The sequence below is a fragment of the Colletotrichum navitas genome, assembly GCF_030913465.1.
Source record: "Colletotrichum navitas strain CBS 125086 chromosome Unknown LY79scaffold_11, whole genome shotgun sequence".
Taxonomy (NCBI): Eukaryota; Fungi; Ascomycota; class Sordariomycetes; order Glomerellales; family Glomerellaceae; genus Colletotrichum; species Colletotrichum navitas.
The window spans coordinates 447,764-469,641 of NW_026850557.1; the positions used below are offsets into that span (position 1 = coordinate 447,764).

At 57.8% G+C, this 21,878-nt stretch overlaps 8 protein-coding genes across 8 annotated transcripts; 4 read left to right on the forward strand and 4 right to left on the reverse strand.

The window, feature by feature from the left end:
- Window positions 1-302: 302 nt before the first annotated feature.
- LY79DRAFT_667237 (uncharacterized protein) lies at window positions 303-607 on the forward strand (the record flags this gene model as incomplete). Its single annotated transcript, XM_060563345.1, has 2 exons — window positions 303-390; window positions 462-607. 2 exons carry the CDS (start codon window positions 303-305, stop codon window positions 605-607), a joined length of 234 nt encoding a protein of 77 aa, XP_060417526.1.
- Window positions 608-1,317: 710 nt separating this feature from the next.
- On the forward strand, window positions 1,318-2,907 carry LY79DRAFT_50812 (uncharacterized protein). Its single transcript, XM_060553900.1, has 2 exons — window positions 1,318-1,437; window positions 1,499-2,907. The coding sequence occupies exon 2, from the start codon at window positions 1,595-1,597 to the stop codon at window positions 2,870-2,872; it is 1,278 nt and encodes a 425-aa protein (XP_060417527.1). The 5' UTR covers window positions 1,318-1,437; window positions 1,499-1,594; the 3' UTR covers window positions 2,873-2,907.
- A 318-nt stretch (window positions 2,908-3,225) lies between these two features.
- On the forward strand, window positions 3,226-3,774 carry LY79DRAFT_50814 (uncharacterized protein). Its single transcript, XM_060553902.1, has one exon. It carries the CDS (start codon window positions 3,317-3,319, stop codon window positions 3,644-3,646), a length of 330 nt encoding a protein of 109 aa, XP_060417528.1. The 5' UTR covers window positions 3,226-3,316; the 3' UTR covers window positions 3,647-3,774.
- Window positions 3,775-4,712: 938 nt separating this feature from the next.
- Window positions 4,713-5,798, reverse strand: LY79DRAFT_508923 (uncharacterized protein; the record flags this gene model as incomplete). Its single annotated transcript, XM_060554000.1, has 1 exon — window positions 4,713-5,798. The coding sequence occupies one exon, from the start codon at window positions 5,796-5,798 to the stop codon at window positions 4,713-4,715; it is 1,086 nt and encodes a 361-aa protein (XP_060417529.1).
- A 319-nt stretch (window positions 5,799-6,117) lies between these two features.
- LY79DRAFT_509191 (glycosyl transferase group 1) lies at window positions 6,118-7,639 on the reverse strand (the record flags this gene model as incomplete). Its single annotated transcript, XM_060554030.1, has 2 exons — window positions 6,118-7,376; window positions 7,462-7,639. 2 exons carry the CDS (start codon window positions 7,637-7,639, stop codon window positions 6,118-6,120), a joined length of 1,437 nt encoding a protein of 478 aa, XP_060417530.1.
- Window positions 7,640-8,564: 925 nt separating this feature from the next.
- Window positions 8,565-9,395, forward strand: LY79DRAFT_577229 (enoyl-CoA hydratase/isomerase; the record flags this gene model as incomplete). The annotated part of the gene is made up of 1 exon (XM_060559864.1): window positions 8,565-9,395. One exon carries the CDS (start codon window positions 8,565-8,567, stop codon window positions 9,393-9,395), a length of 831 nt encoding a protein of 276 aa, XP_060417531.1.
- Window positions 9,396-9,627: 232 nt separating this feature from the next.
- LY79DRAFT_543875 (TBC domain-containing protein) lies at window positions 9,628-13,272 on the reverse strand. Its single transcript, XM_060557086.1, has one exon. It carries the CDS (start codon window positions 13,000-13,002, stop codon window positions 9,784-9,786), a length of 3,219 nt encoding a protein of 1,072 aa, XP_060417532.1. The 5' UTR covers window positions 13,003-13,272; the 3' UTR covers window positions 9,628-9,783.
- A 2,137-nt stretch (window positions 13,273-15,409) lies between these two features.
- On the reverse strand, window positions 15,410-21,548 carry LY79DRAFT_543876 (WD repeat domain-containing protein). The gene has a single exon (XM_060557087.1). It carries the CDS (start codon window positions 21,223-21,225, stop codon window positions 15,673-15,675), a length of 5,553 nt encoding a protein of 1,850 aa, XP_060417533.1. The 5' UTR covers window positions 21,226-21,548; the 3' UTR covers window positions 15,410-15,672.
- Window positions 21,549-21,878: the final 330 nt, after the last annotated feature.

Here is a 21,878-nt window from a genome sequence, read left to right on the forward strand (position 1 = left end):
ATGGGGTCGATCAAGAAGGAAGACTGGCATGACCCTGTCGGCAAGGACATTCTGCTAGAAAGATATGCCGACTTTCACCCGACTGTCCTTGCAATTCTAAAGTGAGCGCGCTCTCTGGTTGGCTCTGTGATCGGGAAACTGAGTCCCTCACAGCGAGGCAACCGGATTGAAGCAATGGGCGCTGCTTTACAGAGCTCCGATCCCTGCCTGGGCGAAAGGAAAGATGGCGTTGGCGGGAGATGCCGCGCACCCGATGCTACCTCGTGAGTCCAACCTGGCCCCGTACTCCCTCCCCGAGCGTGATGCAGATCTTCAGCAACGCCGGGCAAGAGGAGCCGGGGCTCATACGGGAAGAGGCGACCAAGTACATGCCCGCGGACGCGGTCCCGAGTAAGTCAAAGCGAGAAGCCGACGCGGGCTGATGGGAACCGGACAGAGATGCGAACTGTGACGTGTTGCAGAAAAACCGGAAGAATTCTTTGCGTACAACTTTGGGTACGACATGATCCGGGACAGCGTTCAGCATAGGCAGAAGGTGGACCCGTCTTTCAGTCTGCCCGCGTCGTTTTTTTCCAAAAAGGAGCCGGTCAGAGGCGTGTACCCGTGATGCTGCGTATGGCGTCGAGGTTGTCGGGGCAAAGGGACTGGAAACTTTGCAGCGTGGTTGTTTTCTGTTTTATACTCGACAGATTTTACGTGCTGCATCTGGTCGGAGCCGAGGTTCATTATGGGCGGAATGCAGGTCTGGCAGCTCTGGAGACTTTCCAGAAACCTTGGAGAACCCCTCCCAAGGCCCGTGATGACGCACTTCTTGGCCGACGGTTTCACCCCAGGAGCTAACGGGCCGTCCCAGCTTTGACGCAGAATCGACGACGGCGCCGTGGCAGCAGCTGGAGCTTTGACTTTCGTTTCGAGGCGGTTTTATAGAGTCCGTAAATGCCGAGCAAAGACACCCAACATGGCCCTCATCTTGTCCACATCCACAACTCATTCAAGCTCAAGAAGATAGTGAGTGAGAGAGAGAGAGAGAGAGAGAGAGAGAGAGAGATAGAGATGGAGAGGGAGAGAAAGAGCATCGCCGGTAAGTCGTCGGTGTGGGCGTGGATATAGAGAACAGGTGTCAGGTGTTGTATGTAGATGGATGCCCCCCCCCTCCCCCCGTCTTGGTCGCCGGCTCTGGGTTCCGGATGCGGCTCCACTGAACCTGAGCTTCCCCCAATCACTTCCAGGGTCGGGCTCAACTGCAGCTGCAACTGTAGCTGCCTGTTCAATCCTTGTCATTCCATCCATTCCACAGATATTTACTTCGTACCGGTACCGACCAACGCAGGAGACACAATTTCCTCCTCGTTGCTAACTTGCCAGATTTCTTCTTCTCCATCCCTCCTCCTTTCCATCAGAAAATACAATAAAAAGGGCGGTGGTCAGTGAGTGAGTGTAAGTGACCTGAACCTCCCCAAGTCAACTCGCTCATCTCTGGAATTTGATCGTCCGGCAGTCTCATCTCTCACACACACATTCTTTGCACTTCACTCGTTGTCTCATCTCCTTCATCCCCCCTCCCCAGACATTGTTCAACACACCCTCGAATAAGATGGCCAGGTCCTCCTACTCCGACGAGCACGTGGCCTCCTCGAGGGACTCGGCCCATCTCGCCCCTCGCGAGCCCTATAGCTATCCGACCTCGTCCGCGCGGGAGTCGAGATGGGATGTCGCTGGATTTTCTCTCAGACCGACCGCCAGGGCCCCGGACGCCCCCTCGTCCTCGTCGAGAGCACCGTCTCGCTCACGATCTCGCTCCCGCTCCCGCTCCCGTTCCCGCTCCGCCAGACCGTCCAAGTACCGAGACATGCGCCCCAAGAAGAGACGCAGCGGTGGCTCGTCATCCTCGGCTACGGACCCCGCCGCCGTCGTCACCGCCCACGGCAACCGCACCTTCTCGCCGTCCTCCGTCATCAGCAACATCCAAACAGCCTTCAATGCCTTCCAGTCTATGCCTCAGCTATCCTCATCGTCCTTCGAGCTGGGCCCCCTGCCCGACACCCCCGTGACGAACCTCATCAACCCAAAGAACCTCACCCCGCCCCCCTCCCAGGCCGTCCTCCACGACCGCCTCGCCACGAATCTGCCCCGCCACAGCAACGTCTACCTCATCCTGCTGGTCGGCAACCTCCTGGCCAATCACTGGCTCGTCCTCGTCGCCCTGTTCGCCGTCGTCAAGGTCGGCTTCTTCATCCAGGCGCACAACGGCCGCGACCTCGCCCGGGACCTGGGCGTGCGGAGATACGCCTCCACCCAGAGCATCATATCCGGCTTCGCCGCCGTCTCCGCCATTGTCGCGCTGTGGGCCTTTTCCTCGCTCTTTAGCGTCATCTGCACCCTCATCCAGGTCGCCAGCCTCATCTTGGCCCACGCCGCCTGTTTCGAGGTGTCAGCAGCGGAGCCCAGGCCTTTCGGCACAGCACCTAGAACCAGTGCCGCTACTGCCGCCGCGCCGGCGCCCTCGCCCGCCGTCCCCGCACAGGGGCTCTTGAGGCCTCACGGGTCTTGGGGCCAGCTCTCGCGCGAGGCGGTCAACGTCGCTACGCAGTTCAGGTCCGCGAGCGAGGGTCAGCTCAGGTCCGCGGGCGATCCCGACCTCGGCTCGCCGTACCCGGCCGGCAGCGCGAATGGGTGGTACGCCGGCGAGGGATACGCCGGGCCCCCGGGGCCAGAGCCGTACGCAGATATGCCACACGCACCGCGCACCTACGAGGCGTACGCTCCCACTGCCAACCCGCGGAGGAGGGAGGAGCACGATGGGGGTGATTTGGCGTATGGGTATTACGAGTCCACTCGGCCGCAGAGCTACGCTTCAGGTAGATCGTACTGAGCGACCAGCAGTAGGAATGTGATTGCGAGGCCATGGCATCAAAAGCGGTCCATTTAGACGACTGGTAGTTTAAGCAGGACTAGGATTGGCCGGACAAAAATAGATTATTATACCACTATCGTCGCAAGCATTCCATGTCCAGGCTCTCTCTGCGGGACTGGGAGGAGACTGTTTTGCTTGGTTACTCCACGCTAGTGCCGAGCTTCCAGTCAACGGAAGTCGTGAGCAGCGACCGCAAAGCGGCCAGGCGGCAGAAATCATCGAACAGTCAAACGGCACGCTTAATTGCAAGGGTCAATCAATATGGATAGTGACAATAATTTGGGTGGGCAATAAGTTGTTAGCCTCGGTTGTGGACCTCGACCTCCATGGTGTAGTGGGAAGCCGCGGTGAGTAATGGGCTAAAGGACATCAATCTTCCTTGAACCAAAATAGAGAAAGACCATGGGAGAGCATTGGTGTATCTCGGAGTGTAGTCAAGGTGAAGTAAATCACTGCAGGGTCTGGTTCGTAGGAACCAGAAAGGGAAAAAAAAAGATAGTCGCATCTTCCTCACGTCCAGAGCAAGCTCCAGGCCGCAACGAAAAGAGAAAAAAAAAAAAAGGGTCAGAGCCTGTCAGACGTCCATCGACACCCGCCCCATCCGCGCGCCACGAAGGCAAGACCGCGGAAGGGGACGAGATCATCAAACGCCCTCTATACAGCCGCGCCGTGAAAGACGAGGCCGTCCCGCTTGCGCGGGATGCGAGGGCAACCAGAGTTTCTTCACTCTAGGGTGTCGAGGATATCAATCATCAACCAGGGTGGGATCTGTGGCTCCTTTAGGGAACCAAGAGTGGGTCGAATACTATAGAAATGATTCTCTGAAGTATTGTCGACATGAAGAAAAAAGAAGAAGAGAAAATCCTAAGAGACGCGGCCGGGAGGGCGGTTTATATAGACGTCTGGCCGAGGGTGGTGTGGGTCCCTGGGTGGGGGACGGATCAGTAGCAATGGCAGCCAATGGGAATTGGGGATGGTGAAAAAAAGGGCGACGGGTACGTACCCCTAAGGGCTAAAGAGAAAAAAAAACTAAAAAAAAAAACTCTGCATCGTGAAATGGAGGAAAGAGCGGGTTGAAAAAGAATGAGATGCCTTGGGAGAGACAGGAGAATCAGGCATCCGTTTCGGGAGAAAATTCTTCTCCTTTGCATCTACAGATTTTCGTCTTCGGGCCCGGGTCGAGCCATCGACGTTGAAGGCTTCAAGGGAGAAAAGCCCCCCCCCCCCCCCCCAGGACTTGGATGGACGGCTCAGAGACGGGAAAACGACGTCGATGCGAACTGAACAATGTTCAGTCATACAGGTGGCGGCGGCAGCGGCGACGGCCGTGATGGCGAGGGTGAAGAAGCACCAATCACCCACATCTAGATCTGCCACCCTTTCGTCCTTGAGATACAGCGTGAGGCGTGGTCGTCTGTTTGCTGTCTTGACTCAGCACAACGCGTGTTCCAGTCCAATGTCGAATCCTTCGTCGACGGGAAATCTTGACTCAAAAGGTCAACAACGCCTCCCCTCGCCAAGTGTCGTTTGCTTCCTTATGGGGCCTGTTCGAGGCAGCCGTCGCCAGTGAATCACTCCGCTTTGAAATGTGCCATTAACTGGGTTAGTCTGCTGTGGCCTTTGCCGTAAACATATCTCCCTGAATCCGCCGTGCCTCTCTGAGGAGGGAGGACCATGTTCGATTCGAGGCTTGGGGGGGGGGGGGGGGGGGGAAACATCGCGAGCTCCAGGAAACCCTTCCCTTCTTCCCCCGTCAATAAATACCAAACAGCCGGCTACAATCAACCAGCACCATCATCTACTCTTCGTGATACAACCCCTCGCCCAGCACCCACTCCTTGACCCTCGCCCCGACCAGCCGTCCAAGGGCCTTCTCGTCCCTCTCCTTCGCGGCCCGCCTGACCCTCGTGCTGCTGACGACCTCCCCCAGCCCCCGGTCCGTCTCGACCCTCTCCGCCCACGCCGCGCGCCCGCCCACCTCCTCCAGCCCGCCGTTCCGCAGCCTCTCCAGGTGCGCGACTTGGTCCGCCTCGCTGCCCCACTCGTCGTCCGCCCGCGTCGTGATCCGCAGCCTGGACCTCTCGAGGAACGGGTCCAGAGCGCGCCGGATCGGCGCCACCCCTCCGTCCACATCTCCGCTGCCCGACGACGGCGGCGGCGCGCCGGCGGAGGCGTTGTAGTACTTGGGGTTGAAGATGCGGACCAGCGTGTCGTACCCCGCGAGGTAGACCTGCTCCGGGCCCTGCCCGTCTACGGCGTAGAACCCCGCGTCCGAGATGGCCTGGCTCTTGTCGTGGAAGTACGGCATCGTCGTCAGCCCCACGTCGACCTCCACCTCGTCGTCCTCCTCCCCGTCCTGCGGCTCCCCGCCCCCCTTTGCCATGGACGACGCAGCTGCCCGCAGCTCGTCCAGCAGGTCCTGGGCGAAGGCGTGCATCATCCCCAGCCGCACGGGGAACGCCGCCGGTTGGGGCTTCTTGTCGGCGTTGTTCACCGCGAGGAGCAGCAGCAGCCTCACGGCCGAAACCTCCTCCCGGGACCCCGCGTCGCTGCCGTCGCTGCCGCCGCCGCCGCCGCCGCTGCGCCGCAGATCCCGGACCGCGGAGACGGCCATCCGAAGGTGCGCCAGCGTGGGCGGGTTGAACGACGAGTCCAGCACCACGAGGCTCCTCACCCGCCGCGGCGGCCGCTCCTCCCTTGGCGGCCGCGGCACCGGCGTCGTCGCCGCCGCCGCCGTGTCATCGTGGCCCCTCCGCCGCGACAGGGTGCATACGACGCGGAAAACGTCCTTGGACGACTGGAAAGCCGTCAGGCTGCGGGAGAAGAAGTCGACGAGCGCGGCGCGGCTGGACATGGCCGGTTCCGGTGTTGTGTCGGATGCCATGGTATGGTAGTGTTTAGCTACGATGTGATTGGGGTCCGAGGTTGGAAGTGAAAGTGAGACAATCGGCCGAGGGGCGCACGCTGCCTTCATTTACCCCGCTACGTGGGGGTCAACTGGGACGGGGAAGGGAACACTCGGGGCGGGGTGGGGAATTACTGCTCCAACATATATGACTCAAGGGGGGTATTATTCTCGATTCATTGCCAAAAATGCAAGTCATTCCATGTAACTTGCACGGTGACTAGGTATGGTATCGTACAGCATTTGCTTTTTGCAAAAGAAAAAAACATGGAAATCGTAGTGGAAAAAGGGGCCTCCGTTACTGGGCCACCTTTTTCGCCCGCGCATTGGCAAATAGCTGCGATGTGACCAGACCAAGGGCGAAGAAGAGGCCGACGCCCATAAAGTTGAGCACGGCGTTGATCAAGGGCGGCATCCTCTGCCTGTCCACCATGCTGTCCTGTATCTTCTCGATCCGCTCCGCCATCTTCTCCTGCCCGAAGCCCGTGCGCACGCGCTGCTGGCCGACCTTGCCCATCTTCTCCAGCTCGGCGCGGCTCATCTTGTTGAGCACCTTGTCCATGACGGCCGTCCACTGCTCGACCTGATCCGGCTCGCGCAGCCAGCCCGTGACGCCGTCGACGACCGTCTCGGTGGGCCCGCCCGTGTTCGCCGCCAGCACGGGGACGCCGGCCAGCATGGCCTCGAGGGGCACGATGCCAAAGTGTTCGTTGGAGGGCGTGTAGACCAGGAGCCTGGCCGACCGGAGGAGCGAGTCCTTGAGGCTCGAGGGGATGGAGAGCAGGAACAGGACGGGGATGTGGGCCGGCGCCGACAGCGCGGTGATGATGTTCTTGGCGGTGAAGGTCTCGAGGCCGTACGACGCCGCCAGCTGCTCCAGCTCCTTATGGTACTGGCAGTTCTCGGCGCTGCGGAGGTCGTAGCCGCCCGCGATGACGAGGCGCACGCCCTTCCTCTTGCCCGCGGGGAGCGAGGCGAAGGCCTTGACGGCGAGCGCGACGTCCTTCTTCCTCTCGAAGCGGTTGATGCTGAGGATGATGTTCTTGTCCGTCCAGATGGCTTCTTCCTGGCCGCCCTTGCCCTCGCCAATCATCTTGGAGGTGTCGCTCTTGTTGGGCGCGACGTTGACGCAGGGGTAGACGACCTTGAAGTTCTTGCGCTTGGCCAGCGTCGGCCAGGCCTTGGTGGCGACGTCCTTTGTGAAGCCCGAGTTGACGGCGATCTCGTCGGCGAAGCCCATGCTCCACTCCTCGATCCAGTCAAAGGGCACGCGGTAGAGACGCTTCCACCACTTGTCGCGGCCGAGGGCGAGGTACATGTCGGGAAAGTGGCAGTAGAAGAAGATGGGCGCCTTGAAGTAGAGGTACTGCAGCAGCGGCAGGCCCGCGCTGAGTTGGTCGACGAAGAAGGACTCGGGGTCGAGGGCCTGGAGCTCGCGCGTAGCGTAGATCTCGAGGATGAGGTGGAGCTGGCGCAGGATGGCGCAGAGAATCGTCAGGCGGCCGAAGATGGAGGGAGGTACAAGCCAGTTACCGCGGACGCGGACGTCGAGGGTTCCTGGAGGAAAAATCGTCAGCAAAACGAAAATCGTCGTCTCTTTGAGTTGAGGGGAAGGGGGGCATGGAATGCGTTCTGGTCGTACCATCGCGAGCCTCCTCGAAGCAGTGGCTCCGGTCGCAGTGGCTGGTGAAGATGACGACCTTGTGGCCGCGGTTCTGCAGGCCGACCGCAGCGTCAACAACAAGGCGCTCAGCACCGCCAATGCCGAGGTCTGGGTGGAAGAAGACGATGGTCCTCTGGTCCTCGTCATTTTCCGCCATGGTTGGGGATGTTGTGCGTGTGTATGCGTGTTTGTGCTTGCGTGTGTGGTGCAAATAAATTTGATTGGCGTGGTGCTATAGCCAGACCAAGCTATCTGTCTTTGACTGCCGCTCCGCTTTGCTAAGAGGACAGAAATGCCACTTGAGACGAGATGATACTGGACCTGACACTGGAGCCAGGGGGACAAGAATTGGGCGGATTGTCGCAGCCAGGGTAGCTCTTTGATTGACAGCTGCTGATTGGATAGAATTAGAGTGGGATGTCGTCTTACGTAAGGCGGGGGCTCCTCACTGATACAGGATCCCGGTACGTACCTGGGACGACACCTAGCCAAGGTAAGCGAGCAGCTCAACGGGTCTGGGGTGCATCAGAGACCATCGGCTTGGTGCCGCTTTGGGTTCCTTATGGTTCACATGTGAAAACCTATCTGGCCTTCATGGTCTCCCTGAACATCAAAGGTTAATTACCTTTCCTACTCGCTTTCCAACTGACTGACTGGCTCCTTTATTGGACATTTAGCGCCAGTGCATATGGGACCGTGAACGGTTGAAAGCTGAAAGACCCCTCGGGGGTGTCGGCTGAACTGACACCTAATTATGTTTTCCCCAGCTTTGTCACCAACCCACCCCCATCTTTGCCGAGCCGAGGTCAGATTCGCTTACCTATTGCTACTCCGTACTTCCAGATATCTCACCTCTGCCGAACCCGTCAATTAACCTCCCGTCACTGTGATACCTAAATCTGTCCATCATCGTGCTCGGCCCATCTACAGCGTTGGGGTCTATTGATACCTGGAGATAGTTGAGATCATCTTTGAGCTGCCATTTACCCAACCATATTTGTTCCCCCCCCCGGTGTGCTCTTATCGCAACTACATCCACCAACCTCGCCTCACCTCTCACTCTCACTCTCACTCTCATCGCCATGGCCTCCCAGACCCCCCTCTTCACGATCCCCATAGAGCCCTTCGGCCCTCACGTCGGCGGCTCCATCGTCTGCACGACCCCGGCGCCCCTCGTCTACCTCCTCACCTGGTCCTCGCCCCCCGACAACCGCCTCACGACCCCCTTCTGCCGCGCCTTCCTCGCCGCCCTCGACCTCGTCGAGTTCGCCCACCCCGCCGGCGTCCTCGTCACCACCTCGGCCGTCCCCAAGTTCTACTCCAACGGCCTCGACCTCGAGCACGCCATGACCACCCCGGGCTTCTGGTCCGACTGCCTCTACCGCCTCTACCACCGCCTCCTCACCTACCCCATGCCCACTCTCGCCCTCATCCCCGGCCACGCCTTCGCCGGCGGCTTCATGACCGCCATGCACCACGACTACCGCATCATGAACCCCCAAAAGGGCTTCCTCTGCATGAACGAGCTCGACTTCGGCGCCCCGCTCAAGCCCCCCATGGCCGCCATCTTCCGCATCAAGTGCGCCACCCCCCGCCTCTACCAGGACATCGTCCTTGAGTCCAAGCGCTTCCCCGGCCCCGCCGCCCTCGACGCCGGCCTCGTCGACGCCCTCGGCGGCCTCGACGAAGCCCTCAAGCTCATCGCCGACCGCAGGCTCACCGAGCGCGCCAAGTCCGGCGTCTACGCCGTCCTCAAGGCCGAGATGTGGAAGGAGAGCGCCTACCTCCTCAGCAAGGAGAACTTCGAGTCCATGGAAAAGATCTGGGACCGCAGGGAGGACCTCGAGAAGCAGCGCGTCGCTGCCGGCAAGGAGTTCGCCGCCGAGTGGAAGGCCGGCAAGGCCAAGCTGTAAAAACGTAACCTAGGTACCCGAGTGTACATGTACGACGAGACGACTTGAGCAGAAGAGATATGCATGGCATGGGTAGTAAGCATGCACGGCATACGGGTTACAACAGACAGGCTCGAAAATAAACGCTGACAAATATGATACTAACTAACGGCTTCACAGCTTTTTGCAAATACTGTTCGTTGTTTTTTTGTTGTTGTTTTTTTTTTATTTAAAAAAAAAAGAATTGTGTATTGTATGATTAACAAAAAAAGGACGCTATTCTTGTGTGCCTTCCCAATCGGACAGAGGGGGTATCATGGACATCCATTTAAAACACCTGAAATGCATCATCGCCTTCCCTTCTTCACCTGTCCGCGGACCGTTGCTTGTCCCTTACCGACCGAGTCCTTCACGTCTGATCCTCTTGCTCCATTGGCATCGGGTCTCGTAGATCCAACCCCGGCGTTGCTGCCTCGCTCTCCTCGTGTCCGCCGTCGTGCCCGTTACCGTTGCCGTTGCCATTAACCTTGCCGGTCTTTTTCGCCGCGTCAATCTCCTCTCTCCGCCTCGCTGCGTCCTTCTCTGTCTGGATGGCCTTGTCCCGGCGAGCCTCGACGTCCTCGCGCTTAACCTCCTTCCTCAGGCCATCCGAGGCCTTGATCATGTTATCAATACTGATGGCGTGGTTGGTCATCTGGCGGTTGATGTACGTGTACACGCTCGCCGGCGTATCGCACTGCAGGAGCTGCGGCTCGTTGAGCTTGAGCAACGCGAGCGCCACCTGGAACAGAAAGGTGCTCCCATCGTTCATGCATAGCACCACGTCCCAGACGCGGAAGAGCGCCTCGGCGCAGAGGCAGTCGGTAAAGACGCTCAGGAACCACTGGAACGTGAGCGCCTCGAGCTCGATGCTGAGGTCGTCCAGGTGCTGCGATAGCTTCGGAAGCACGTCCGCCACATACCGGCGCAAGACTTGCTGGTCCGCACGCGACGCGAGGAGGCTGTGGTCGTAGTAGCCCGACGGCAAGATGTTCTCGATGATGCTGGTCAGAATCCAGAAGGCGTCCTCTGCGGACGGCATGATCAGCAGCAGGTTGGCCGCGATGAGATTCATGCCCTGGCAGTAACCGACCTCCGGGTTCCGGCGGGCGTAGGCTCTGAGGACCTCCTTCAGCTTCGACACGCCCGGCCCTTTTCGGAAGAAGATGTTGTCCGTCAGCGTGCGGTTGATGTCCATCTCGATCTGGGACACAGCGGTCGGGTCGTCGTCCTTGTCGGACCGCGCGATGATGTCCTGGTAGTATCCAGGAACGCGCAGCGTGTTTGCACCTGAGCACTCCGACCAGACCTTTGCACGCAAGTTGACCGGGATTCCACCGAGAACCAAGTTCCTTAGCTCGGTTCTCTTAGCGCGTCCAACTTTGCCCTTGATTCCAAGGCCAGTGATGCCAATCAGTTCGCCGTCGGCGAAGGCAGCTTCAGGCAGATTCACTGCCGGGCGCTCGTAGCGAGCTTCGGCAAGGGCCGCTGCCGCTGCCGCTGCAGCCTCGCCGTCTCGCTTCCTCTCGGCCCTCACTTTGCGCAAGAACTCGTTCCAGCGAGCGGCCTTTACTCTCTGCAAGGAATCGTGCAGGTCGCCCATATGCTGGAGAAGAAGCTTCACCGGCTCCGTATCGTCCCTGACCACCGTTCCTCCTGTCGCATCCGTCTCAACAGGAGGGGTCGCATCGCTGTCGATGACGGACGTAGTAGTGCTCGCAATGGGAACGAAGCCCCGCTCGTCGGCAGTGATGAGACCGGGCGACTTCGTTCCCAGCTCGCCACCTTCTAGCACTTCAAGAGACGGCGCGCTGAGGGCGGGGGTGTGAGACAAGAGCTCGGTCGGGAACGTTGCTAGCTTGAGGTAATCTTGCCACTTCTTGGACCTCCCCCCCTCGCCTGCGCGTTCCTCCGCCGACGACGGGCTGTCTGGTCCGTCTTCGCCACTTAAGGGGCTCGGAACCTCCTCTTCTTCGATCATCGGCGAGGACAGATCGGACCGTCCGTTGGAGAGCATCTCGGCGCGGCTTCCCTGCTTTAAGTGGTGAGCCATCTGTGCAGCCTCGCGCTGCCTCTTCTTCCTACGCTGGTCATAGATGAAGCCAAAGCGGTCAGTGAGGTACTCGCTGCCGATGTAGTTGTTGTAAATATGTGTCAGGGTTGGAGGCTGAGTCTCGGGGGGGAGAATCGCATCCATCTCGACGGGACCGTAACTTTCTTGTCGGTTGCCCGTGGTATTCGTCGGGCTCAACATTGCGTCCCATCTGTCTTGCGGCTGTGTCCTAGTAGCGGTGGCGGGCTGGAGAGAGTTGAGGTTGGTGGCCGTCCTGCGCATGGCCATGAGGGCCTTGGGACCGCCCTGTGTCGAGACTGCTCTGCTTGACTGTGTGGTCTTGGCACTCGAGGCTGAGGACGCTCGCGCGGTCGACTGCGGATGGGTGGCGCTATTAGACCTTCCGCGGTTTGGGCCGCTCTCGCGCGTGTTGATGGCACCACCTGCCACCAGCCTCATGAGACTGGCTGCGACTGAAGTTGATGGCTTGCGTGAACCAGGGGGGCCAGACTGGATGCTGGATGCTCGACTCGGCGTTCTAGGCGGGACGCTCTCGGGAAGCACGCCTTCGCTAGGCGGGCTGAAGAGGTCGTCCTGGAGGCCAGGTCTCCTGTCGGCGGTTGACTGTGTCCTTAGGATGGTGGCGGGCCTCAAGTCGTCGCCGTTGACGCTGCTGGGCACGCTGCCCTTCCTGCTCGACCCGCCCCATAGGTAATCCTTCCAGCCCCTCGCAGTTCCCCTGCCGTCGGGGTTCGAGGAGGTGGCCAGGTTGCTGGCGCGGATTGTGGCGTCGCTGACCTCGGTTTGGCCAAAGACATTGTAGATGACGGTGTCCTGCATGGCATCGCTCATGAGATCAGAGAGGCCGCTCTCGTTTCTGCGGTTACCTGGGCGGGTCGTCTTGACCTCGCTTTCAACGGCCCTCAGCCTCGTCTCTAGTTCGAGGTTAGAGAGCCCACATTCTAGTATGATCTTGCGCAGAGCCCTCTCTCTTTCATCGGCCTTCCTCCGCAGCTGGGCGATCTGGGCATCGCGCTGGGCCAAATCGGTGGCAACCTGCCTAACGAGTGCGACGGCGCCGTGTCTGGCAATCAGGCGGCCGATGTGCTCATCGTCGGCGTGGTGGAGGGCGCCGGGGATCTTGTGGGTCGAGATGGGCGAGTCCTCGAACAGGGCGTCGCGTGCGGCGTGCTCGGCAGAGGGGCCGCCAGCCAAGCCGCCCAGCAGAGAGATGGGACTGGGCCTGGTGTCGGAGATCTTGCGAACGGTAGCGGGGGGCTCAGGTTCCGGGGGCGAGGCGGTGGGCGAGGCCGGGGGAAATGCGTGTTCGGGCGTGGGGGAGTCGGGAGGAATGGAGGGGAAGCTCGTCAGGGACTTGTCCTCGGAGGCAGCGATGGAGCTTGCGGAGCTCGAGGGTTGGGAGGTCAGCTTGGATCGTTTGACTCGAAGGGCCGAAGAGCGAGTGCTCCTTATGGACGTGGCGCTGTGCTGGGAGACGGAGCGCTCGAGGGGGAGGGAAGGCGGCTCGGAGTCCATCGTTGGCGGGCGATGATGTCGCCAAACGTCATGGTTTACGACAAAAGCCAGCAGGGGGTGTGTCACTGCAGATTCGCTGCAGGTTGCGCTGCTATATGTCGTGTGTGTCAGGTGGCGAGGATACGGTTTAGACTTTGGCAAAGGTCGTAGGAGGCGATGCTGAAGGGCGGTAAAAGAGGAGAAGTAAGTGTGAAGTTGTGTGGAAAGAAAATGAAGCGTAGCGCAGAAAAGGCGGAGAGGGAAGCGAAGAATGAAAGCACTGTATTGTCGAGGTCGGAATTGGGACGTGTAGACAAAAGTGTGTGGGCACCACGATATCATTATGCAATCTAATCCCAGAGCAGCATCAGACGTGACAGGGGGGAGGGGGGTCTCGGTCTCGAAGTCTCTCTGGGGTGCTGCTGGTGCCGTGCTGCGCTGTGCTTTCCGGGTTGCTCTGGCGAAGCCTGGGTGGGTCAGGCGGATGGGTACCTAGGCAGGCGGATACGTGTAGGTAGGTAAGTACCTTCGCTGGATAAACGGGTGGTCATGTACATGCACACCTACCTAGCTGTTAGATTGCGTCCGTACCGCCAGTGATGGACGAGGGTGAGGGAAGGGGGGACTTTACCCGCAGCTTCTATCCAGATTCCATCCATCGCCTCAGGTACGAGTACATCCCACAGCTCAAATTACCACCAATCTCACCACCTTAGCGCAGCCCAGGGTACGTACCGACCGGCCAACCCACTGCCAAATCCACTTCCAGCCCAGTTCGACGGTTGTCTTCCAGGGGGGGGGAGAGAACCCTCGCCCATCAGTGCCTTATGCACATCAACAAACTTACTAACTTTGGGGAACGGAACCAAACGTAAACATGTATCCGTACGTTGGGTCTCTAGGTACCTATCCAGTTGCCGTAGCAAGCGCCCACATGAGCCAAATGTCAACAGGAACAAGTCACGCCAGCGAGAGAAGAGAAGACAAGACAGAAAGGAGGTCACAGTGCAGGGGATGGATATCCAGTTTCATCGACTCGGCTACAACTCATCGTGTTTGCATTCGCATAACAAAAAGGTGCACGCATACCATAGCATACCATGCATATCCCATGGCATGCCCCCCTTTCACTCTTTCACTCTACATACTAATACCGGTACTGGTAGTACGGAGGACATTGTACCTAGGTAGCCATTTATCTTCGAGCCCAATGACGCTAGCTTACCCAATTAAGTAAGCCCTATTCCCCCTCACACCCTTGTCGCCCTGTCTCCAAGGGAGTTCCTTCTTCCTTTCTTTAGCCTTCTCTTCCTCTCGCCCAGTTTCCTCCCCTGAACCCTGGAGGGAGGGAGGGAGAGAGAAGAGAACAACTGGTTGTTTCGGCCCCAAAACGCCTAATAATACACATCTCATTACCGGGCCCAACCCTGATGGAAGAATGGAGAAGAATAAAACAACAGTAAGAGAGCTCACGAAGTTCCGCCCCCGCCCTCCCTCCAAGCGCCTCGGGGACGCAGGCAATCCCCTCCACCCAGCGCGCCTACCGTGACGGACGCTTCACGCAATCTGTCTGATGTGCTGTCTGTTGTGCTTTTTTCGTCCCATCCCTGGATCTTGCACGCCACGGGCATCTCAGTCTCGTCCAAGGAATGGACGGACTGATGGATGAATGAATGGATGGGGGGGACCCCGAGAACGTAAAGGCCCCCTGCCCGTAGATGATCTACTTTTTTTTTCTTTTTTTTTTTTTTTTTTCGCGTGCGGATTGCCGATGCACGTCGGGCATGCACTCGCCCAATTTATGCATCTTATTTCATTCTTATTTCATTTTGTCTTCTACCGTGGCATTGGGCTCCGATCGCCGTATGTTCGGCACGCGGGATATGCAGCGCAACTAACCTAATTGCTGTGTGAGTGGCCGCCCTGAGATTACCTCAGGGGGGGCGCATTGCCTATTTCAACCACCCCGACCCGCCGCGCGATGCCGTTTCCAACTCTTCCAAGAAAATTGGTCTTTTGCCAGAACGAGCTGGCCCAGAGGCGTCCGCATCGCCTTGTCCGTAGAGGAACACTTGTCATCAGGGGGGTGTTGCGTTGAGAGATAATCTCCCCTTGAAACCGAAAGAATTTTGCCGGGCATGAAGTGGCGATTCAGGACACACACACACACACTCACTCACTCACTTAGACTTACCGAGTCGTGTGGTCCCCTGACAATGGAACACGAGACCGTCGTCGCCTCGTCATTTTCTCCCAGGGTCTATCCACCACCCAGGCTGTGGGACCTGATCCTGCCGGAGTGAGGCTTCGGCTCGGCAGTGAAGAAACGGAGTGGGTCACCCAACATCCGAGCACTCGGATCACGGCCGATATATGGCCTCCCATTCATATCCACTTTGACAGCAACATCCATGGTGATCTAAATCAATGCCGCATCGCATATACAGAGTCTGTATTCTCTACCATCTTCCTGAACCAATGCTCTCTACTGGTTGTATTCGTACAATGCTGCCTTCGTGTCGTCATTAATGATACCGGCTTCCCTTTTTCCCCTAATCATTACCAAGACGCCACTCCTTTGCCCAAAAGAAAAACGAAAATGTCCAATATGAAAAAATACCAAACCCCGTGCTGCGCTGCAAACGCCTTTTTGTTGCTTTTGCCCTCCGCTGTTGTTACAATGCCGCCACATTAAGCGAAGCTGTCTTCTGCGTTCCATCGGCTACTCTCGTCCGCCTGGGCCGAGACGGGAGCTGGTGCTCGTGGCGTAACCGGAGTCCGGGCCGGGATCTCGGCCGGCCTTTCTGCTGGAGAACAAGTCGGGACCTGGGCAACGTCGCTGGGCAAAAGCCCCTCTTTCACCAACGCCTGAAATGATGGGTCGCGCGCAAGCATATGCTGCCGTTTGACGGGTAGTCCATCCAAAAGCTTCAGCTTCTTGCAACATCCCACGAAAACAACCTGGTACAGTCGGCGCCGGAGCCGAGTCGTCTCATCCAGCCGCCTGGCAAACACCGCGTCCCTCTCCGGATCGGCCTCGGGTAGAGTGAACGGGTCGGCGACATGGCCTCGGTCCGCTGATATCATAACGTGCACTGGCGGGTAAAAGCCCTGGGTAATCGGATTGTCCCGCAAGTCCAATTGCGTCAGGTGCGGGAAGTCCGTCAAAAGCTCCGTCACTGTCGTCGAGTCCGACAGCCGGTTTCCGGCCACAAGAAGCTTCTTGAGCCGGGGAATGAATCGAATGGGTGAGAGGTCCGAAACCGCGTTGAAATTAAGGTTCAGCGACCGCAAATTTGGCATCAGCTGTCCGACTCCTTCCGGCAAGAACCTTAGTCCACAGTTGGCCAGTTCGAGCAGTTGTAGGTTGAGAAAATCGACCTTGGGCTCAAACGTGCCAATGTAGTTGCCGGACAGGAACAGTTTCCGCACCTCGTAAGCCGAGGAAAGGAAGGAAAGGTCCAGTTGAGCATCGCTGCGCTGCTCCCTTAACGAAAGACTATCCAAGTGCCGGGCCTTGGTGAATCCGGTGATTTTGTTGATGCGGTTCCTGTCCGCGTGAAGCAGGCGGACGGCTGGCAAGCGACTAATGTCCAGGTCAATAATGTCATTGTCGCTGAGGTCGAGATACCGTAGTCCGTCCAGCCCTTGCGCATCTTCGGCGGTGAAGCTTTCCAGGCGGTTCTTGGAGAGTTTGAGGGTCTGCAAAGACGAAAGCTGACCGGCATTCCGGATCCCCGTCACCTTGTTTCCAACCAGATCCAGCTCCGTCAATCGATGAAGCTTGGTGCCTTCGAAATCAGCCACCTCGATCAGGTTGTTGCGTGCCCGGAGCGTCAGGAGCGCATCGTGCTGGTCCAAGCCGTCCAGCGAAGTGAGCTTGTTGTTGTCAGCTCGCAAGCTACGAAGATGGACAAGGTTCTTCAGGGCCGAGAGACTGGACAGGTCATTGTTGGAGATGTCAACGTATTGCAAGTTGGCGAGGTGATCCCACGATGTCAGCTCCGTCAACATGTTGTGCGTCATCTTGAGCTGCCTCACTGAGGCAGGTACTCCATCCAGGTGGCAAAGAGCGTTGTTTGACGCATCGAGGCTCACCAACCGCCCGCAAAACTCATCCAACATGTGGAGGCTCGATAGCCGCTTTTCACTCATGTCGAGTTCCGTGAAGTCCTCCCAGTATGGCTCAAACGGTTCGATCTCCGTCAAACGGTCGACGAGATCCCGGACTGTCATGGACATAACCTTTTTAGAGCCATCGCCAGTGACAAGACGTTGATTGTCGACAACGTAGCTGACTTCGAAGCCGAATGACTTCTCGTGGTGGTTCATGGTGAAATCGGACATCGGGCTGAGCGACAGGTTGCCAACGTTGTGGGCGATGAATGCGCCTGCGTCTGGGTAAAGACCGCCCATTCTTGTCTTGCCCGGAGTTTTGATGATGAAGCTCAAACTCTTGTCTTGCTTGTCTCGAGACACGTGGCTGAGGGCACTGTTATCGGCCAAAATGCTGATCTGTCGTTCATCGGCATTGCCTCCTACCACACTATCCTCGTCTCGTTCGTCAATTCGGGAAACGGGGCGCGGAACGAAGGATTGACCACGCAACGAAAATTGCCTCGATGGACCACGAGCTGGGGCAGTACGTGGGCGTGGCTGCAACAGGTTTCGTCGCGCGGCTTTCGTCAGGCTCTGGTACTTGCTTCGCTTGGATTCTTCCGGGAGAAACTCTGCGTCCACGAAGCTACCCTCATCGTCTTCGAGACTATCGATGTCTTCGGCGACGACGTCTTGGATGACGGAGGCGATCGGCGAAGAGAACGATATGGTCATCCGCCTGCGGGAGGGGGACGAGTCGATGACGCGATCCTCGTCGAGTTGTATCTCATGCTCCACGTCTCCATCACTTGCTGCTTTGGTCCCGAGCTTTCTGAACTCTGTCCTTGCTTGCAACCCGATATCTTGGGGTAGCGCTGCATCGGGTGACAACGTCACAAAGCCCCTTCCAGATGCGCTCCTAGGCGTATTCAGAGAGCTCCTGGGCGACTGTGTTATGTTCGCTTCTCGTTCCTCCGCCTCTTTTTGTGCCGTCACCTGTCGCAAATGCTGCATCTCCTTCGTGATGTCGACGGACAGGTCAGGAATGCTTGCAAATGGATCATCCTCACTGTCCTCGGATGGGATGACATGCGAGCTTCTAGGTCGAATGCTTCCGCCCTTGCGCTTGATCCATATGTTTTGTTGACGATCAAGGTACATGCTGCCAACCTGGTCTGGTATCAAATGCGAAACACTCTGCGGCGCGATGGTTTTTCGCGACTCGGAACCTCGAGACGAAGTCGTGTGCATGGTGTGGGTGGTAGACGCACCAGACGAGTGGGTCTCAAAGTCGCGGAAGCCATCAGCATCGACTCGTTGCCTGTTCGGGTTTGCGCTGATGCGGATATTGGGAGGATCGCTAATAGTCTCGTCTCCTCCGAGGTATTGAAGGTCAATATGGCTGTTCCTGTTGCGGTTCCTCTCTTCAAGTTGACGCTCGACCTCCTGTGCAGCTCGCATGGCGTCCTGTGCTTCACTCATAGACCTCAGCGATGATGTAATGACGTCTCCCATATCACTAAGCTCCTGGTACTTCTTGAGGTAGTCGAGGATCTCTGGGTTGTCCTGTCGTTGTGGCGCTCTTTGCACTGGCTTTCCTTCTCGGCTTGGGGGCCGTGAGAGTGGCTCCCTAGTTGAGTCATCGTACAAATCTTCGTCGATAGCTGGGCTTGGCTCGCCGTATTCCGCATCAGATTCCTCCACGCTCGTCAAGCCACTCGGAGCTTTGGCTCCATTTCGGATCATGGCCATGATCTTGCCCGCCTCATCCAGAAAATCTTGGGTCCTGATAGAGGGCTTGCGATCTGAGTCAATGGTCGCACTACGATCATTCGCACTTGAGGTGAATTGAGATCCACGGTGAGGAGTCCGCCGTTGGGGCTGCTCATCCAGCTGTTTGTCAAGCAAATCGTCCTCAAAGGGAAACTCTCCTGGTTGAAGCGAGGATCTCGAACTTGGGGTTGGCGTCCGTGGCCGAAGGATATGGCGTGTGGCAAGGACGGCGGGGTGGGCTCTTTGTTGTAAACTCCCCGGGCGAGCATCCTTGCGTTTTTTGCCCATCATGCTCTGCATCAAAGCATGGGTTTCTTGAACAGTATCCAGGAGTGCATAGCTCTCTTCCCGCCCATACGCAATGTCGGACTTGTGGAGCGTCCTCCTGCGCTTGGGTGTTGGATCTTTGGATGGTGAGGTGCGGGGTCGCTTCCCTTCCGAGCCCGTATCACGTCTCTGGGGTGTTCCCAGCATGAACGCGGCGGATCCAGCAAATTGGACTTTCGGTACGCTTCCATCGCTGGTTGAAGGGGTATGTTTTGAAGACGAAGCCGTCGTGGTTCCTGACTTTGCACGTTTTCGAGGAACGAACATTGAGGCTTCATCGGGTATCGGTGAGCCAGGAACGAGATCAAATCGCAGAACAGATCCCTCACGACCACCACCATCATCATCATCATCATCATCATCATGGTCGGGTACGTGTTCCGATTCTTCCTCGTCTTCGTAAAAATGAGATTCCTCCTCGAGCCGGATGGAGAGATCTTGGTTGAATCGATAGCCTTCGAGGTCACCAGCCCCAAATTGACTGATAGAACGAGAGCTTGTAGCTGTTTGTTGTGCTGGAGCGGACAAGTAATCGCCTGGAGCGGTATGGGGTCGTCGTCTTCCACCCTGCTTTAAGAACTCGCCACTGAGGGATTGACGTGAGGATGCCGACATTTGTTCCTCAAATTGGCTGATGCGTCGCAGAAGCGTCTGATTCGTGAACGTGTCGTAGGGCCCAAAGAGCTTCAGGGGACTCGTGCTGCTAGTTCCAGCTGTTCCGGGCTTTTCGGGGCTGGGCTTTGGTGCGCGCAGAGGCAGGGGACTTTGAGTTCCTAATTGCGGGCGGCCAGGTGTTCTGACGCTTGGGAACTGCTTGGGAGTGCTAGCCTGAAGGGACTCTTCAGGGAGCATCTCCGATGTATCGACGCCCATTCCAGGACTCAAACCCCGGTATCTAAAGGACCCGTCACCGGATGTACCTCCACGACGTATGTTGAGGAAGCCTCCACGTCTTGCGTACTCCTCGGTTGTCTCTATCCTGTCGCTTTCGGTATCATCGAGGGTACCGTCTGCGTCAAACCTGAGCTCGCCTTGCGAGTCTAGCAGCATCTGATCGATCTGTAGTTTCTCGAGCCGTTCTTGAAGCTGGTCGACGGGAAGCCCGACTGGCGCAGGATTGGTGTTTCCTTCATTCTCCTTTTGGCGTGAGAGCGTGAGAACGATGGGACTAAAATCTTCATTCCGAACGACGCTTTGCCCACTGGTCTTCCGCGACGCGTCGTTTAGCGGTGCCAGGCCCGACGCGGAGGTCGCGAGGCTCGGTTCTTCGGTGTAGCAACCACGCTGCGGACTGGATTCGGTCAACTTGCTCTGTTGGATGGAGTCGTCAGTCGATGGTTTGAAAGTGATGTGAGGCGGGCGAATCCTAGGGCTCGGGCTCGGGCTTGGATCCATTTGGCTTCTCCCATCCGACTCGTCGTCGTCGTCCTTGTCTGCGTCCAGATCCTGGAGCCGGAAGAACGGAGGGCTTGAGGGCATGGTGGTATTTTGTCGTACGCTCTGATCAGCCAAGGTGCTGTCAGGGTGAGGTGAGGGCGGCTTGAACATATTCTCGAGACCGGCGGCTGCCGAACAGAAGAGATCTCTCTGTTCGCCGTAGCCTATGTCTCCATAGACTAGTCTGCGTTTCCATTCTGGGGTGTCGGCGGAACCCCTCAATGGCGATGACTGGAAAGACTTGCGGTGTACCGTATTATGGACCACAGAGCCGTTTGTAGATGCCGAGAGAGCGCGACTGGTTTGCCGCGATTGCGCGTCGGGTTTGATCTCGCGGGACAGCTTCGAAGGGCGCCGTTGGGAGAGAGGAAGGTTGATATTATTGAAACTCCGTTCGCTCAGAACACCGGGGCTCTTGTCGCTGGTTCCGGCGCTCGAAGGTCGTATCTTACTGACGGGGAGCGGTATGCGACTGCCGGGTCCCTTTGCGTTTGGAGTTTTGTTGTTCTCGGTCGGCTTCAGAGGCGGCAACTGGGAGGACGGAGAAGTCTCAGAGCCAGCTTGTGACGGCCAATCCTCCGACAAGGAATCGAGCCAGGCATGAGCCATATTGCTGTGGCCGATGCGATCGAGGTATAGGGATATCCTGGACTATAAACAGTCCATCGAGCAGGTGGTAGATGGTTCGGGGAACGAGGTCGCGGTTTGCGGGGTGTTTGTTGTCGCGATTGAGTTGTGTTTACGAGAGCAGTTGCACTGCCAAGGTCGCAGGGTTGAAAATGCAGAAGGATAAGATAAAATGCAATATCGTGATGGGCTATAGAAAAAGACGAAGAGACTGCTGGCGAACGCGCCTCTGTTGCCTCCGCTGCCTGCGGTGAGGGTTAGTCAGTCGTGATGTGAGGGTGAAAACGAGGCGGTGGTAGTTTCGTGGGGAACGCGATCGCGTTATGACAATCGAACTTGTCCAGGGCTGTTTCCCAGAATAAACATACCCCAATTCAGTGTTATGCTGATTGGCAGGCACCATGTTGCTGTGTCAACCGCCACAGGCCACACTAAGATCCGGCCAGGCCATGACCGTGACCCAAAATTCCCCGATCTCCCGATTAGCGCCTATCACTGTATCGGGTAGTGGGGGTCTTCACTTCATACGCATATTTACTCCGTGCATTTGATTCATTAGTCACGTTTGTTCTCCACGCGCCACACAAAACCCATTTAAACGCGATATCACGTGGAGCCCCAGCTCTAGACGCGAT

Excerpts from the sequence above, each read along its gene's own strand:
- LY79DRAFT_50812 (XM_060553900.1), top strand. The coding sequence starts at position 1,595 with ATGGCCAGGTCCTCCTACTCCGACGAGCACGTGGCCTCCTCGAGGGAC.
- LY79DRAFT_50814 (XM_060553902.1), top strand. The coding sequence starts at position 3,317 with ATGGGAGAGCATTGGTGTATCTCGGAGTGTAGTCAAGGTGAAGTAAAT.
- LY79DRAFT_543875 (XM_060557086.1), bottom strand. The coding sequence starts at position 13,002 with ATGGACTCCGAGCCGCCTTCCCTCCCCCTCGAGCGCTCCGTCTCCCAG.
- LY79DRAFT_543876 (XM_060557087.1), bottom strand. The coding sequence starts at position 21,225 with ATGGCTCATGCCTGGCTCGATTCCTTGTCGGAGGATTGGCCGTCACAA.